The sequence below is a fragment of the Perca fluviatilis genome, chromosome 9 (genome assembly GCF_010015445.1).
Source record: "Perca fluviatilis chromosome 9, GENO_Pfluv_1.0, whole genome shotgun sequence".
Classification (NCBI taxonomy): domain Eukaryota; kingdom Metazoa; phylum Chordata; class Actinopteri; order Perciformes; family Percidae; genus Perca; species Perca fluviatilis.
In genome coordinates, this window is record NC_053120.1 from 28258549 (window position 1) to 28274219 (window position 15671).

The 15671-nt window shown below is 39.7% G+C and overlaps 1 protein-coding gene across 6 annotated transcripts; it reads left to right on the forward strand.

Moving 5' to 3' along the window:
• Positions 1–2506: 2506 nt before the first annotated feature.
• serbp1a (SERPINE1 mRNA binding protein 1a) lies at positions 2507–11091 on the forward strand. 6 transcript variants are annotated; one of them, XM_039811432.1, is made up of 9 exons: positions 2508–2869; positions 4338–4521; positions 5060–5203; positions 5795–5864; positions 7838–7914; positions 8115–8286; positions 9166–9210; positions 9308–9511; positions 9732–11091. In XM_039811432.1, exons 1-9 carry the CDS (start codon positions 2614–2616, stop codon positions 9786–9788), a joined length of 1209 nt encoding a protein of 402 aa, XP_039667366.1. In that variant the 5' UTR covers positions 2508–2613; the 3' UTR covers positions 9789–11091. The 6 variants fall into 6 exon arrangements, with proteins under 6 accessions (XP_039667369.1, XP_039667366.1, XP_039667368.1 ...); XM_039811434.1 differs by having other exon boundaries at positions 5798–5864; XM_039811433.1 differs by having other exon boundaries at positions 2510–2869; positions 8118–8286.
• Positions 11092–15671: the final 4580 nt, after the last annotated feature.

Genomic DNA, 15671 nt, shown 5'->3' on the forward strand with positions numbered 1-15671 from the left:
CAGAGATAAAAACAGTTACATTCAGACGCCAAATTAATTGTTTATTTGTAATAGTTTTGGCCTTAAAAGAAAAATATTTTATGATTAAATCTCCATTAAGTCGATTTCCCCACAGTTTTGCATGCCATGAGATATAACCTTTCGATTTTGAATTTGTTTTTCAGCCCAGATAAGTGTAAGTGACTGTAGATCAATAGCTTTGCTCAAGCAACACACCTGTTAAACATATATTTGTTTCTACTTTCTATAACCTAAAAGCTGTACTCAAACCATTCAAAAATATAGAGTAGTCCACTCAGCCATGACTGTACCAATGAATCTTTTGTGGCAGGTGATTCCAAAATTGATGTCATGAAATATGACATGGTGTATGAGTCCTGTATGATAATGTGATAAAGTAAGAAGATTAGTAGACCAAATTAGTAGACCTTTTAAATCCTTCAAGGCAGTGAAATACTTCTGCCTACTGCCTAATAAAAACTTTGTGGACTTTAGATTGAGACCATTCTGGCCAGATTTTAGGAAAACAGATTAATGCTGAACATATAGGGAATTCTGCAAAACCATTTAAAACAACACTAAACACTAATGTACTTCTTAAAGGTTACCTTGGTGTCCAGTGTGTGTTTGGTTGTCTCTACTAAGTTGAAATATCTAATTAAAATGTAAATAAGTAAACTTAAAGAATCATCTTTGTATTTACACTATACATTTAAACAGACCTTCAGTGCAAATGTCCATTTGTCTCCCTGCAATCACACTGATCAGTTGTCCCTAACAAACCTGGCAGCTGACAGGGTTTGACTCGCCTTATAAGGTCAAACTCCAGCACTCACAACTCCCAAAATACCACCAATAAACAATGAGAGCTTGGGGTTAATTCCTTTTTTTGGGGGGCTTCACATGTTAGCTGCTGGGTAAATGCATAGGCTACTTAGAGATACCACACAACTATAACATCATCCTATTTGAATGGTGAATGGACCAATGATACTCTGATACAAATAATATTACAATTAAAGCTAAATGTGTAATCCTTGAAAAGTAATTCTAACATTTAAATTACTACAGGTCTTCTTCACAACTGAAGAACAGTATTCCTGAGGGACTTTTGATATTACTGGGGGACGTTTTTTGTAAACATTAAAGCACTGATAACTATAAAAATGTTTAAATTGTGTGTAGTCTGGAATGTAAAATATTAATTGATCAGAGCCATCATGAGGCATAAAAAAACACAAGCAGCCATTTATTTAAATAAATACACATTTTCAAAGTTCTTTGATAAAGTGACTGTAATAGTCTGTAACTCTCAAACCTTTTCAGTTACCCTCAAACTTATTTTGCTGTCATTTTCTCACCCAGTCAGTTTCAGCCTATTCATTTGAAAACCACTCTAAGTTTGGTTAAAAATATTTAGAAATGTCTTCTGCTAATGTGTTGCAACCGTATGAAATAGGTTGTTACGTTATATTAGCAGTGGAAACTGATCAGGATGTCTATGTGGTGACCAAATGCTTTTCCTGTGTATGATAAAGAAAGGTTGATAACATCGGCTCTACTAAAAGACAGTACAGAGCACAATCCTCCTCCACCATCCAACATACTAAATGCAAATGCAATGCTGTTTCAGAACGGTAGCTGACTAAAACAGTCCCAAGTGCTGAACTTTCCCACTAGCACCTGAGTGCAAGATAATGTTTACATATTCATTTGTTGTGTACATCCCACATTCAGACCACCCCCAAAATACACCCCACTGTGTCTACTGTCACAGACAACTTCATTAGAATTTTTTCTCTGGCAAATTTTGCCTTCGTTGTTAACTCTTCTTCCTCTGGAGAATTACTGTGGCGGAGAAATTAGAGAGATGTCCTCTAACCAAACTATTGCTTTCTAAAGTCACCATGTTTCATTGAACCCTAGGAGTGGTGCTAAATATCTGTAAAAGTGTGAAATTTTGTTTACACTAGCAGTAGGCTACATGCAGGGTTTAAAGTGGGCCCTGGGCTCATGGTGTGAATACTTGCGTGAGCCAGATTTAAATGACAGGACAGCCAGTCAGTGTAGAGTTTGTCACTCTTTGATGAGCTTTACTGAATATTTTGTAAGTAGAACTAAATCATATGTTGACCTTTCCTCACAACACATCTTCCAATTTAACTGAAACATAGGCTACTAGCTACAAACAGATGCACCTGCTGTCTCCCTAGAGTTTTGTAAAGGTATTTATGTGCGTATACAACAGGCCTGATGGAGCAGTGGAGCCCTCTCTAGTTTAAAACTGAGGCCTGAGGAGTTTTTTTTCCTGAGGAATCAAAACAAGAGTGTGTGTGAGGGCACCCATGCTTGTCTTTACAGAGGCAAGCAACACTAGAGAGACTGGCATTGTGGGTAGTGTAGTTCCTCATTGGTGTATTCCGTAACTAAATCGATTGCATCTAATTTCTCAAAAAACTACACGCCCCATCCGCGCCAACCTCGAGGTCCCGGATGTCTATCGCACCGGAAGAGAAGAACGTCCTTTTCCCAGCCATCTTGTGGCTTCATCTAGCGAAGTGTTCGCACCAAGCCTCGTAGAATCGGAGGAAATCCTGCTGAAGGGGCGCCATCATGCCCGGACAAATGCAAGAAGGTTTTGGCTGTGCCATAACCAATCGGTTCGACCAGTTATTTGACGATGAGTCGGATCCATTTGAGCTGCTTAAGCAAGCTGAAGTAAAGAAGAAGGAGGCTCCTGTTCCTGGTGCCGCCAAGACTGCAGCTCAGGCTGCCAAGCAGCCGAAAAAGGAGTCCCAAAAAGACAGAAAGGTCCCACTTACTGATAAGAAGGAGGAGACCCAGGCCCCCGTCTCACTTAAGAAAGATGGTAAGATTTATTTCTGTGTTTTGTCATCCTTAGCCAAGCTGCAAGTAAAAGATTTTAGGCTAACAGGCTAAGTTGCTTGCTTACTAGCTAGCAGTGGTTCCCAAGCCCCCGTGACATGAGGTCCGCATGGCTGCTTTTGTGCCCGTGTTGGCTGTCAGTTGCTGGAACGGTAGCATTTATAAAAACGTGTAAAGCAACGGAATGTGTGGGGCTTTACCGATTCGGTGATAAACGGTTTGCAGGCCAACTTGTTTTGGCTTGTCCCCCACCCCCATCGGCCTTGTTGAACAGCCAGAACCCGAAAGCCTGGCTAACTAGAGAAAGTGGCCTTGAGGTGTTTAAATGTTACTCCTGTAAAGTCGTGACCTTCAGTAATCACATTTATCGCTAATTTTACCCTGAATTGGTCGAAGTAGATATTTTCTACTGGCTTTTCAAAATGTGTTTAAATAGACCCCGAGTGGTTAAGAACTATTTTCCACATTGAAATACAACTTGTCAAAGTGAAGTAAATGCATCAACTTTCTCGCGGTGGATTTGCAGGTGGATTTTTCAGACATTAGGAGCAGCACTGCTATCATGGTGATGAACCTCGTGGTTGTAGTGTGGGGCTGTTAAAGCATAGCCTCCAAACTGCCACTTCCCATTGGCGCACATACATGCTCGTTGCATGTGATCGACCTACCTCTAATAATTTAATTTACTATTTCTGCTATGCCAGATAGTATGATCTATATGTAGATTGTCATAATTTTGAATTTAACGTGTAGCCTGTAAACATTTGTTCAAAGTGTACATTTTGGTGCTGGAACGTGTTCATACTAATTTTATTAAGTTAGAAGCATCCAGTCACCTACGCACAGGCAGTTAGTTGGCCATTATTATCATGTAAGTCTGCCAAGCGGGCTGAAATCCGTTTGCTTGAGAGAAGATGAGACAGGTGCGCCAACGATGATGCACCCAGCTGCTGCTGTGTAGTGGAGGGTGTCTATTTTGGTAGCTGGTGATTTAGGCAATGGGTGGGACTTATTGTGTCACACTGGGCCAGCAACAGTCAACCACGTGCTATGGGGGCCTAAATACTATGTAGGTGGTAATTCCAACTACAGTAACCGAATGATTTAACTGATAAGCACACTTTTCAATCAGACTAGTAAATAATAGGGGATTATTCTCTTGATCCTTTTTATAATCTAAGATTACTCACCTTTTGTGGGTTCTGTTTTTTTGTGTACTCTATAGTTTGAACTGTTACCCTTTTAATAATTGGATTACATTGCAGATAAAAGGATGTTGCACAGTAATTAATAAATGGAACCTACTAGCTGCTGCTTTTATTCTGCACATTAATTGCGATTATTTGCTCCATTTAAACAGAACAATCACTTCCTCTTCTTTCTTTTGTCTGGGGCTCCGCAGTCGGTCCTGATCTATGGTCCTCTAATCCTCCTGTTGTGGTCAATCCTAGGTGCCGGCATGAGGAGAATGGGCCGCAAGCCCGAGGGCGAAGGCTTCAGACCCCAGGCCGGCCAGGGAGAAGGGCGCCCCACCACAGACAGGCGGCCTGTGGACAGGCGGCCCCCACGCCGCTTCGACAGGCCTGCTGGTGATGCTGGCGAGAAGCCCGAGGGAGGTGAATTCTCAGTTGAGAAGTGAGTTCATATTCTAATCAGCAGACATTTTAATTGAACAGCAACCATTTTTAAAGAGTGAATCCACTACTATTGTACCTTTTTGTTTTCTAGCTCCACATGAGGCAAAAGCAACATTCACTAGGGGGTGGGGTAGGGTCAGCAACTGTTAAAGGCGTTGCTTACAGTGATAAGGCTTAGTATGTTGGTTTTGCTCAAATTGCTATAGGCGCATGTGGCTCCTTATCAGTTTACTTGTGTAAAATTGATAAAAACAAAAAAAACTTAAGTAAAATGTCAATGTAGATCAGTCCATCAAGGCCATAAGTTGAAAGCCATAATATTTTTTTCTGTAGACTCATCTTAACTATCTGTTGAATTCACAAATGTACTGATTTCCTGTTAACTACTGTCAATTTCTTTGATAATCTTGCTGTCCACTTTGTTACTATAAGAGAGAATAGCCTGTAGATAACCTGCTTTAGATCTAAGCTTCTGATGGGGAGAGACACCGTGCTTTAATGGGGATTTGACCATGTTGTCTGTCCCTTTTCATTAGATCCATTGGTGATAGGCCGATGAGAGGACGTGGTGGTGCCAGAGGCGGCCGCGGCGGTGGCAGAGGCCGTGGTGTTGGTCGCAACGATGGCTTCGACTCCAGAGGAAAGCGTGAATTTGATAGACACAGTGGCAGTGACCGATCGTAAGTACTTTTTAGTTCTTATAAAGCCCTTAAAGGTGCCCTGCCACACATAACCGTTTTTACTTGTATTTTTTGAAATATGTTAGGTCCATATGTTTGTGTTATGTTGTGAAAATGAACTGCCACCTCCTGTCAGCTCTATCCACTGAAAAAGAAAAAACTGGAGAAATCAGGCCAATTAGAAAAGCTGGTCGATCTGACGTGGTGTTGCCTGAACTCATTACTATTCATGAGCTCGCCCAGTTACGCTGGGTAAAGGATGCTGATAGCCAGGCTCTCATTGGCTAGCTGTTAGCCAATCAAAGTTATGCAGCTTAGTTTGTTGAATATTAACTGGCACAAATCGAGACTTCCTGCACGCTTTCTATACCACGCTAGAATGGCTTCAAACAAGGTAACAAGACCACAAAAAAAAAAGTTGGGGTCTATGGTAGAACTTTAGACATTACCACAAAGTAATGAAATACGTGTGGCAGGGCACCTTTTTAAATAAATAAAATATTCTTTATTTACACCAGGTCTGTTAAAGATGTGGTGTGTTTTGATGCAGTGCATGTGTCATGATCCTGGCTAAAGCTAATGTTCTTTCAGTAGTATGAAGGGTGAGGAGAAGCGTGGTGGAAGTGGATCTCACAACTGGGGCACTGTTAAGGATGACATAATTTATTTTATTTATCATTGTATCCTGGTTCAGAATTGTGTCAAATTATGAAGTTTGTTAGTTACCTTTTGCCAAAATTAAGAATGACTGACTGACTGACTGACTGGTAACACTTTACTTGAAGGTATCTGCATAAGAGTGACCTGACACATCATGAACTCTAACCCTAACATGTCATGACAAAAACTGAATGACACTTAATGACAGAAGCGTTATGTCATAAACATTTGACTTGTTTATGTTTGACACGTTCATGACAGTGTCATGTCACTCTTATGTAGATACCTTCAAGTAAAGTGTAACCGAATGACTTAACTCTGTATATCCTGAGTATAAATTAAAAGACGGGTAACATTTTGTCCACTGGCAACTTAAGTAAATTATTTTCATTAGAAAAATAAGGAGTATTTCAAACATTTCTGTATGACACTGTACAAACACTGAACAAACTCTTTCCCAAAAGGCAACAGGTCACAGTAGGCTATCAAATTTGAAAAGCATCTCTCATGCCATGAAATAAAAAATAAAGACAATAATAAAGAACATTTGTGGATTAGGAGGAATGTTTGATTTAGTTCCACCGTGGCTATATGCCAATGTGAATGTCAATTTCTTCAGTTATTGTATTATCTCGTTCTGCATTTGCGCCTAAAGCCTGCTTGACAGCAGCGCAGATAACGTGACCTCCGGTTTATTTTTTTTCTCGTCCAGGTGGTGTTTCCATTCACATACCCTACAACGGTGGAGCAATGTTGACACTTCTTATACACAACTCTCTCTCTGTTGCTGTTGTAACTGACCAGGAACCCGCAAGCGGGTCTTCCAGCTCTGTTTCATTTGCGCTCGCCATAGTGTGATGCACTTGCACGCCAATTAGCTTGTGCTAACTTCAGCACATGTTGCTAACCGTTTCCGGGTGGAAACCTTGTGAGCTTTGTTTGTCATGTTATGATATAATGCGAAGTTGGTAGGGGTGGGCATCTCTCCCTTTTTATACAACGATCTGATACTTGTATGGATACATGGGCTACCATACGGTTCAGGGACGATACAGTTTATTATGGAACAATTAAGTGCGACTCGATGAAATATTCAATCTGATATACAGTTGATATGCTTTGAATGTTATCTCAAGTTCTATAAAATAAGCAATGCCTACTTTAAAATATATATTTTGTAGAAGGGACCAGGTAATAAAGCTAGGACATGATAATAGTAGAACTTCAACTTAATAAGCTAGCCACTTATAACCAAATGACAAACACATCAGCTCTATATTAAATGAAACGGCCTCGTTGCTGCTGTAATCTCCGAGACAGTAACCTAAACATTGGTCCACGTTACAGTTAAGTACGTTTCTGAGCACAATTTAATACTGGTGCGAGCGTTTGCATGTAGCTAATGGACTTTTTATATATATATATATATATATATATATATATAACATACATACATACATACACACACACACACACACACACACACACACGTTAATAAACACGCATGGATGGATGACTCACAGACCGTAGCTAGTACAATTTTCAATATCTACGATGTATTCCGTTTACTCAAAAAAAACACACAACCTACAGTCAGCACGTTTTTTCTGCAAACCCAAACAAAGGCACTGATTGGCTGATCCCTGCCACCCCGAACACGAATGACCAAGTCCGTAATTGCACAAATGGTGAGGCTTTTGTCTCCCTTGCACACACAGCGAGCAGCTTTGTTGAATTGACAGCAAAGTTTCAGTCAACTAACTTTAGAATCGGGCCATCGGCCGAACCTGGGTCCGTTTAGACCGATCCAGGGGTCCGTGTATCGATGTAGTCATATCTGTGATAATACCACTGTATACCAATTTGTATCATTGAATCTTTACACCCCTAGAGGTTGGATAAGCACAATGGACGAGTATTTCTCAATTCCCTGGTTCTCAATACCAAGTCTTTATGAGATTTTTTTCTTTTTATAGCGAGCTTGACCAATCGAACGTCACTGAAGAGAACCCTGAAGGAGAGGAGCATCCACCTGCTGACTCTGAGAACAAGTAAGTTTTTGTGCTAATATGTCCTAACTAATATGAATACAGTGTGAAGAAATGTTGGTTTTGCAGTAATTAATAAATCATTCCAAACTTATTAGTTTGGACTGCATAGTCGCTGCTGTTCAAAGCAAGAACACCAGCCACCAGCCCCAAATGTATTTTAAACATTAACGCTGTGACACTGTGGGTCTGTGTGTGTGTTGAAGGGAGAATGAGGTTGAAGAAGTAAAGGAAGAAGGTCCCAAGGAGATGACTCTGGATGAATGGAAGGCCATGCAGGACAAGGAGCGGGCCAAGGTGGAGTTCAACATCCGTAAGGCCAATGAGGGAGCTGATTGGAACAAAGGATTTGTGCTGCACAAGTCCAAGGCAGAAGTGAGTCAAAACCATAGCTCTGCTCATTCTGAATACATCCATACTTCACATTCATTTTTGGTGATGAGTTTGCTAGACTATGATTGACTTGACTTTGTAGACCTTATTAATATTTTGCAAGTTGTTGGGGTCATCCCAAAAAGATTTTCTTTCTTCAAAGCAATGTAATAAGATTAATGCACAAATACTACACCCTGCCACTATTAAGCAAAACTCGTCACTGTTAAGTTGTCAGTGAGTAAATTGCAAGGCTGTCTGTCTACGCAGATCAGGCAAACAAGTGTTGCATCAGTTTCCTGTGAATGACTGCGGGGTGGTCAGGCTCAACTCAAACATCACTGAAATTAGCTGCTAAATAAAAGCGCAAAAGACCCTTAATGGCTGCATGTCACATGCTCCTCTCCAACCACAGGACTAGGTGGACATTGGAGCTGCCAGACGTCAGTGGAAATTCAGTTGACTTTTGTTTGTTACAGTATACTTAAGAGAGATGCCATGCAGAAAATGTATTAAGCATTAAACCAAAAATGCAATGTAAAGTGAAAGTAACATTAGTAGTCACTGACTCACATAGTTTAGCTTGTATCGTTGTGTGCGGTAAACACTTTCTTTCAATTCATTTGTAGAACAGTTCAGATTGAAACTATAAAATGGGCAAATGCTTACTGCTCTTACTCAGGCCACGCACAAACCAATGGCATTTACATATCCAGAATGCACATGGAGTCAGTATGGTTAGAAGATGGAGATTTTTGCTGGCAGGAAATGTAGGTCTTAATAGGACATTGTTTTGTTTTTTTTGTAACCATGTGTCTCTGTACAAACATGATTTTGCTCATTATGTTGTGTTAATGTTTGTCTTGCATTTCTCCAACTCAGGATAAGAAAGAGGAGTTGATTGATCCTGAGATTGAGGAGTCAAAGGTAAAAGCTTTGTTGTTGCACAATGTGCTCAAAATAAACCAAACTTCAAAAATCATACTTGGTTTTTTACTCTTTTTTTTTTTTTTTTCTAATTCAGATCGAGGATGAGCATCACTTCCGGAAGCCAGCCAATGACATTACGTCCCAACTGGAGATCAATTTCGGAGACCTGGGCCGTCCAGGTCGTGGACGCGGGGGACCACGTGGTGGCCGGGGCGGTCGTGGCCGCGGCAGCGGCAGCGCACCCAGCGCTGTCCCTGGCGAAGTCACTAGGCCAGTCCGCGGAGGAAGGACTGACAAGGTAGATAATCTTATGGTGTCATGTCATTAGCACATCTGCGCTTTATCTGCATTGCTTTTTGTCTGTGAAATACTGTATCGCACTCTTAAGGGGTAAAGTGTACCTGTAAGAACGACTTGCCAATGGAATTTGATTTCTTGAGTTTTATTTTTTTTAAAGCCAAAGGCACATCTCAAATGTTGAATTCTCTAACTCTTACTCAATGTTGACTTTTCCTCAGTCATCTGCGTCTGTGCCCAACGTGGATGACCCAGAGGCCTTCCCAGCCCTGGCTTAAGCCCAGGCTGCTGTCTCTCAGGCCTACAGGAGCCCCCTGAGCACCTCCACTACGAGGCTTGCATGTTCCTGGATCCTTCAGCAAAGTCAAATGATGGAGAAGACTGTCATTAACTATGACACTCAAAGTGAGGACTGAGTTTTACCCAATAAAAACAAAACGAAGATGGAAAAAAACAGAAATTAACAAAAAAAGAAAAGAAAAAAAAAAAGAAAAGGACTTCTTGCTACTCTGGAGCAACTTATTGGTAGAGGTTTTGTACTTGGAAACAAAGTAGCAGGGATGTTTTCATACAGTATTTTTTTCAGAGGTTATGCATTGTCCATTGATACATTTTTGTAATTGCTGCTTGGAAATATGCATTTCAAAATGTAAGCATAAGAAGGGTGTCTTTAGCTTGGTGTGAGCCATTGCTTGCTCACTTTAAGATAGCCACTGTTGAGCTCCAACCCAGGCTCATAAGCTCTGCCGCATCAGGTATTTCTGATGAGGTTACAGCATTGCTCATTAAGATTTATGGATTATTATTTTCTTTAGCACTGGTATATTGTTTTATATTTTATACAGGAGGTCTATTCTTCTATGATCTTTGGCCTGTAAATCTTAACTATTTTCATAAATTCTTTCAGAGACTATTTCACATGGTGCAAATAGGACATGCTTTGACCTTGGCTCAAGCGTTTCCTACATTTGAATACATTGATGGAACGGCGCCTAAATCTGTATTAAGGTTGTTTTTTTACTAAAATGTTCTTCTGAAGAAAGAACATTGGTGATTACTCTCCTAAATTTTCATTTATCCTGAGATTTGTCAAGTGGATTAATTTAAAGCAGAAAGTTATTCCATTTGTTCTGTATTTGGGGTGCTATTCACAGTCTAATATCTCGTCCACGCTGCCCATTTCATCTTTGATTACCAGCCATGTGCAAGTCAATTAATGCCTTTGTTTTTACTTTCAAGAGTGATACAGAGAGGAAGTGTCTTTACACAGCTGAGATATGGCTGTAGTCTTCTGGAAGCCCTCAGACCGTCTCCCGACTGTTTACACACTCCACTCGAGCATCCTTCCAAGATGTAAACTCAGCCCAGCTTCAGTTTGTTTTTGCAGTCTGTTCTGTGCTGATATTTTCCTCCCACTGTTGACTTGCGCTGTAGCTTCCACAGTGGTACCACTGCATAATTGCTCTGAAAGAAATACAGTCGTTCATTGTGTGGATCAACCAAAGTGCTCTACAAATGTGTGAATTCTAGCCCTGCTATTAGAGACCTCTGTCGGTAAATAAAGATGGTCGATAAATCTTTTGCATTGTCACTTTTTTATTGTGCCTCCACACAGGTGAAATGAATTTACAAGTGTACAGTTTCTGCTTTATTTGCTTCTACTTAGAACCACCTTTTTATATACATACATAATCCCTGGTACAAGTTACTGTTGTGCAGTTTAAGGTAAGCGTCCACACCAAAGCCTTTCCTGGGAAAACTTGCATGAAAACTTGTGTCTAATGGTCGCCTCCCACCGTAGGGTTTTGATGAACTTTGCAGAAATGCGTGAAAGCTCAACACTAAGTTCTGGTATCCAGAGCCTTGTGTGCTGCCAAGGCCAACACTGATAAATAGTGATACATCACCCTATCAATATACCCTGATTCAGACCAGTGCGCCATACAAGGGGAATAACGACATTAAATAAATAAATTAAAAAAAACCATGAACTGCATGCATACGCTTAACTGGGTACACCTGGCGTTGGACCCCCTTTTGCCTTCAGAAATGCCTTAATTCTATGTGGCATAGATTTAGCATGGTGCTGGAAACATTTCTCATTTTTTTTTTATGGTCCGCATAGATGGGATTGCATCACACAGTTGTTACAGATGTGGCGGCTGCACATCCATGATGCCAATCTCCCGTCGTCCGCATGCCAAAGGTGCTCTATTGGATTGAGATCTGGTTGAGACTGTGGAGGCCATTTAAATACGGTGAACTCAGGTGTTCGAGAAACCAGTTTGAGATGATTGGGCTTGGTGACATGGTGTGTTATCCTGCTGGAAGCGGAGATGGGCAGTATTTTAATTAAATGTATTTAAAATACGTATTTAATTACTTTTGAGTAATTGGTGTATTGCTGGACAGAAAAAATAAGATGGTTTAAACTGTAGAATGAAGTGGATCCTGTGGCATGTCCTGTCAGGTTCAGCAACACGCTCCTTGTGAGCTAACCCTTGACTGCAGTGATGGTGAGGGTTGGGGCTATTTTGTGCTGTATTATACTCTGCTCTAATGATACTGTTTTGTGTCTTTTGCACTCATTCAATTGGTTGCTTGTCAACGTGGGGATCTTAGAAATGTATTTACTGCACTACTTACTGCATATTTAGGTAACACTTTATAATAACCACCATAGATGGTAAATTGATAGTTAAGTAATCTTTAGTTAATTGTCATTGAACTGTTAGCAAACCATCATTTTACTGTTAACAATCAATGAAATTATAATACTGTTTACTAATTATTAGTGCTGTAAATTAACAGTTTATTGTTACACACATATCCCTCATATACTATATTAGGTATCGGGTAATGATAATTTTATTTTATTTTTTTTAAATAGAATTTAATGAAGGGCAAAAAATGTATCACTGCTTTACCAAGCACTTACTAACCAGTAACTAACTATAAAAAAACATCAGTCGCAACTTTACAAAAGCCATTCAGATAGTGTTTATAGATGGTTTACAAAGTATTTATTAATCCAAATGGCTTTAAATATCTTGGGATTCATATGACGCGCTCCTTTTCTTCTTTGTTTGAAGCCAATTATAAAGCTCAGTTCAAAGAAACAAAGGTTGAGTTAGACAGGTGGCGTAGTTTTCCCCTTACTTTAGCTGGAAGAATAAATTCAGTGAAAATGACAATCCTTCCCAGGTTTCTTTATTTGTTTCAGTCCCTACCGGTTTTCTTGCCCAAATCCTTTTTCTGTTCAATTAAACAAACTATATCCTCTTTCATTTGGGAAAATAAGACCCCCAGAGTTAACAAACATATTCTTCAGAGGTCCCGTGATGTAGGTGGTTTAGGCCTCCCAAGTTTCACCCATTACTACTGGGCGTCAAATATACAGAAAATATTATTTTGGCTTCATTGCCCAGAAACAAATTGGTGTTTAATTGAAGCACAAACATGTCACTCCTCCTCTCTCCCTGCTTTAGTGTATTCTTCCCTACCTTTGAAAGCTTCTCGATTCACATCTAACCCTGTAGTACTTTCTACTCTTAAGATCTTTAACCAATTTTGCTGTCACTATAAATTTACATCAGCATCAGTTTTGGGTCCTATTTACAAAAATCATTTATTCCCTCCTACTACAACAGACCCATCATTTAGACAATGGGTAACTTCCGGGTTATTATGCATCAAAGATTTATATACTGAAGGTATATTTAACAGTTTCGAGAACCTCTGCAGACCTCCCACAAAGCCATTTTTTTAGATACTTTCAGATTCGTAATTTTGTTAAGAACAAGTTTCCACCCTTCCCTGATTTTCCCCCTACCTCGCCCTTAGACAGTCTTACTCTCAACTTTAATAATAAGGGATTGATTTCCAGATTGTATTCCCAGCTCGTGTCTTTGAAAGGGTATGATCTGGATAAAATTAAATCCAAATGGGAAGATGAACTGGGCATAAAGTTGTCTGAGGCTTTCTGGAGGGAGGCGCTCAAAAGAGTCCACTCATCGTCATCCTCTGTTAGGTTAGGGCTCATACAATTTAAAGTGCTTCACAGGGTTCACTTGAACAAGGAATGGTTAGCGAGAATATATCCCGGGTTAGACGCAACCTGTGATAGGTGCTCTTTCTCCCAGCCAGTCTAACACACACATTTTGGTCTTGCTCCTCTCTAAATAATTTCTGGGAATTGATTTTTAAAACTATTAGTGAGGCCCTTGGGGTGGCACTGCGGCCTTGTTCTTCAGTAGCTATTTTTGGATCTCCCAGTGACTCTATAACAATTACCTTAACTGCAACCCAGAGGGACATCTTTGCTTATACCTCCTTATTGGCCCGCAGAAGAATTTTGTTAAGTTGGAAATCCCCTACCCCACCATCTGCAACAGTTTGGTTAGAGGATGTGATGTTCTTTTTAAAATTAGAAAAGATAAAATTTTCACTTAAGGGATCTGTGGACAGATTTTATTTGAAACGGGAACCTATTTTGTCATATTTTAAAAATTTGAAAGAATTACCCAGCTAACCTATTTTTCATGCATCTCTTTCTTTATAGCTTTCTGTAACACTGTATTTTGTTGTTTTGACCCTTGTGTATTTTGTCTCATAGAATGGAAAAATTATTACTATTTTTAACAATGATACTTTTGTCACCAGTACTTTTGTTTTGATTAGTATACATGGGTACATGCCTTGAAATGGTATAGTGACATAATGGTTATATTCTGTCTTTGTAACCAGATGCATTGTTATTCTGTTGTATTTAAGCTGCCCAGGGAAAAGATGTTTTGGGGGTGAGGGGGGGTCATTATAGTTAAAAACACAAAAAATAAAAAAAGTAACTTTCATGGTTTCAATGTATAATGCTTTACTCCTCAATAAAAAAAAGAAGTATTTATTAATTACTTAAAGTATAATAGTCATCTGTTGAAACTTTATAATAACCATCCAGACGCTGTTTATAGACGGTTTACAAACCATCTAGTAACACTTAACTGTTAGGAATATCTGCTCCATCTATCTATGTAATGTTTATAGATGGTTTAAAAATGGTTTCTTAAAGGTTTACAAACAATTTTTAATCATTACCCGATACCTAATATAGTATTTGAGGGATATAATGTGTGTAACAATAAACTGTTAATTTACAGCACTACTAATTAGTAAACATTAATTATAATTTCATTGTTTGTTAACAGTAAAATGACTGTTTGCTAACAGTTCAATGACAATTAACGAAAGATTACTTAACTATCAATTTACCATCTATTAATGATGGTTATTATAAAGTGTTACCCCCTCAGTTGCATTTCAATTGGATGTACACACAGTCCGTCAGTGGTGTCGCTTTGACCGACGGAAACCACCCAGCATGCACCTCTGAATTTGCAGCCTGTGGTCATAAAAGGATGGACACAGTCAGCAACAATACTCTGGCGTTTAAACAATGCTCAATTGGTACTAAGGGGCCCAAAGTGTGCCAAGAAAATATCCCCCACGCCATTACACCACCACCAGCCTTATCCCATTAAACAAGTCAAGATGGATCCATGCTTTCATGTCGTTTATGCCAAATTCTGACATTACCATCTGAATGGTGCAGCAGAAATCATAAGACTCATAAGACCAGGCAACATTTTTCCTATCTCCTATTGTCCAATTTTGGAGAGCTGTGGTCACTGTCACCCCACTTTCCTGTTCTCAGCTGACCGGAGTGACACCCTGTGTGGTCTTCTGTGTGTGTGTGTGTGGGGGAGGGGGGGGGGTTGTACCTAATAAAGTGGCCAGTGAGTGCAGAGGAGGAAATCACTTGTTTATTTGCATTGACATTAAAATTACAAAATCAGACTCCCATCAAGGGAGTGCAAGTAAATGATTCAAAAGTTTCAAGTTAAACTGATAGAATAACAGAGAAAGAGATGAAACAGTCTGTTGATGAAACTGTAAACACTATACATACAAACAAATTCTGAAACATCAGCTTTTCACCATGCTAGCAGCCTGGCTCTAGGGATGGCCACCTTTTTTTTTTTACAGTCTATTATGGCGACGTCGGTCGGGTTCACTGCATTGAACAAACTGAACTATCGCAACTACAACAACTATAACAACAACAACTGTCACTAACTGCCATGACATTTTTACAGACATTCATG

Coding starts and splice junctions, on each gene's coding strand:
- serbp1a (XM_039811432.1), top strand. CDS start 2,614: ATGCCCGGACAAATGCAAGAAGGTTTTGGCTGTGCCATAACCAATCGG. Junction 2,870..4,337: donor CGTCTCACTTAAGAAAGATG/GTAAGATTTATT, acceptor GGTCAATCCTAG/GTGCCGGCATGAGGAGAATG. Junction 4,522..5,059: donor GGTGAATTCTCAGTTGAGAA/GTGAGTTCATAT, acceptor CCTTTTCATTAG/ATCCATTGGTGATAGGCCGA.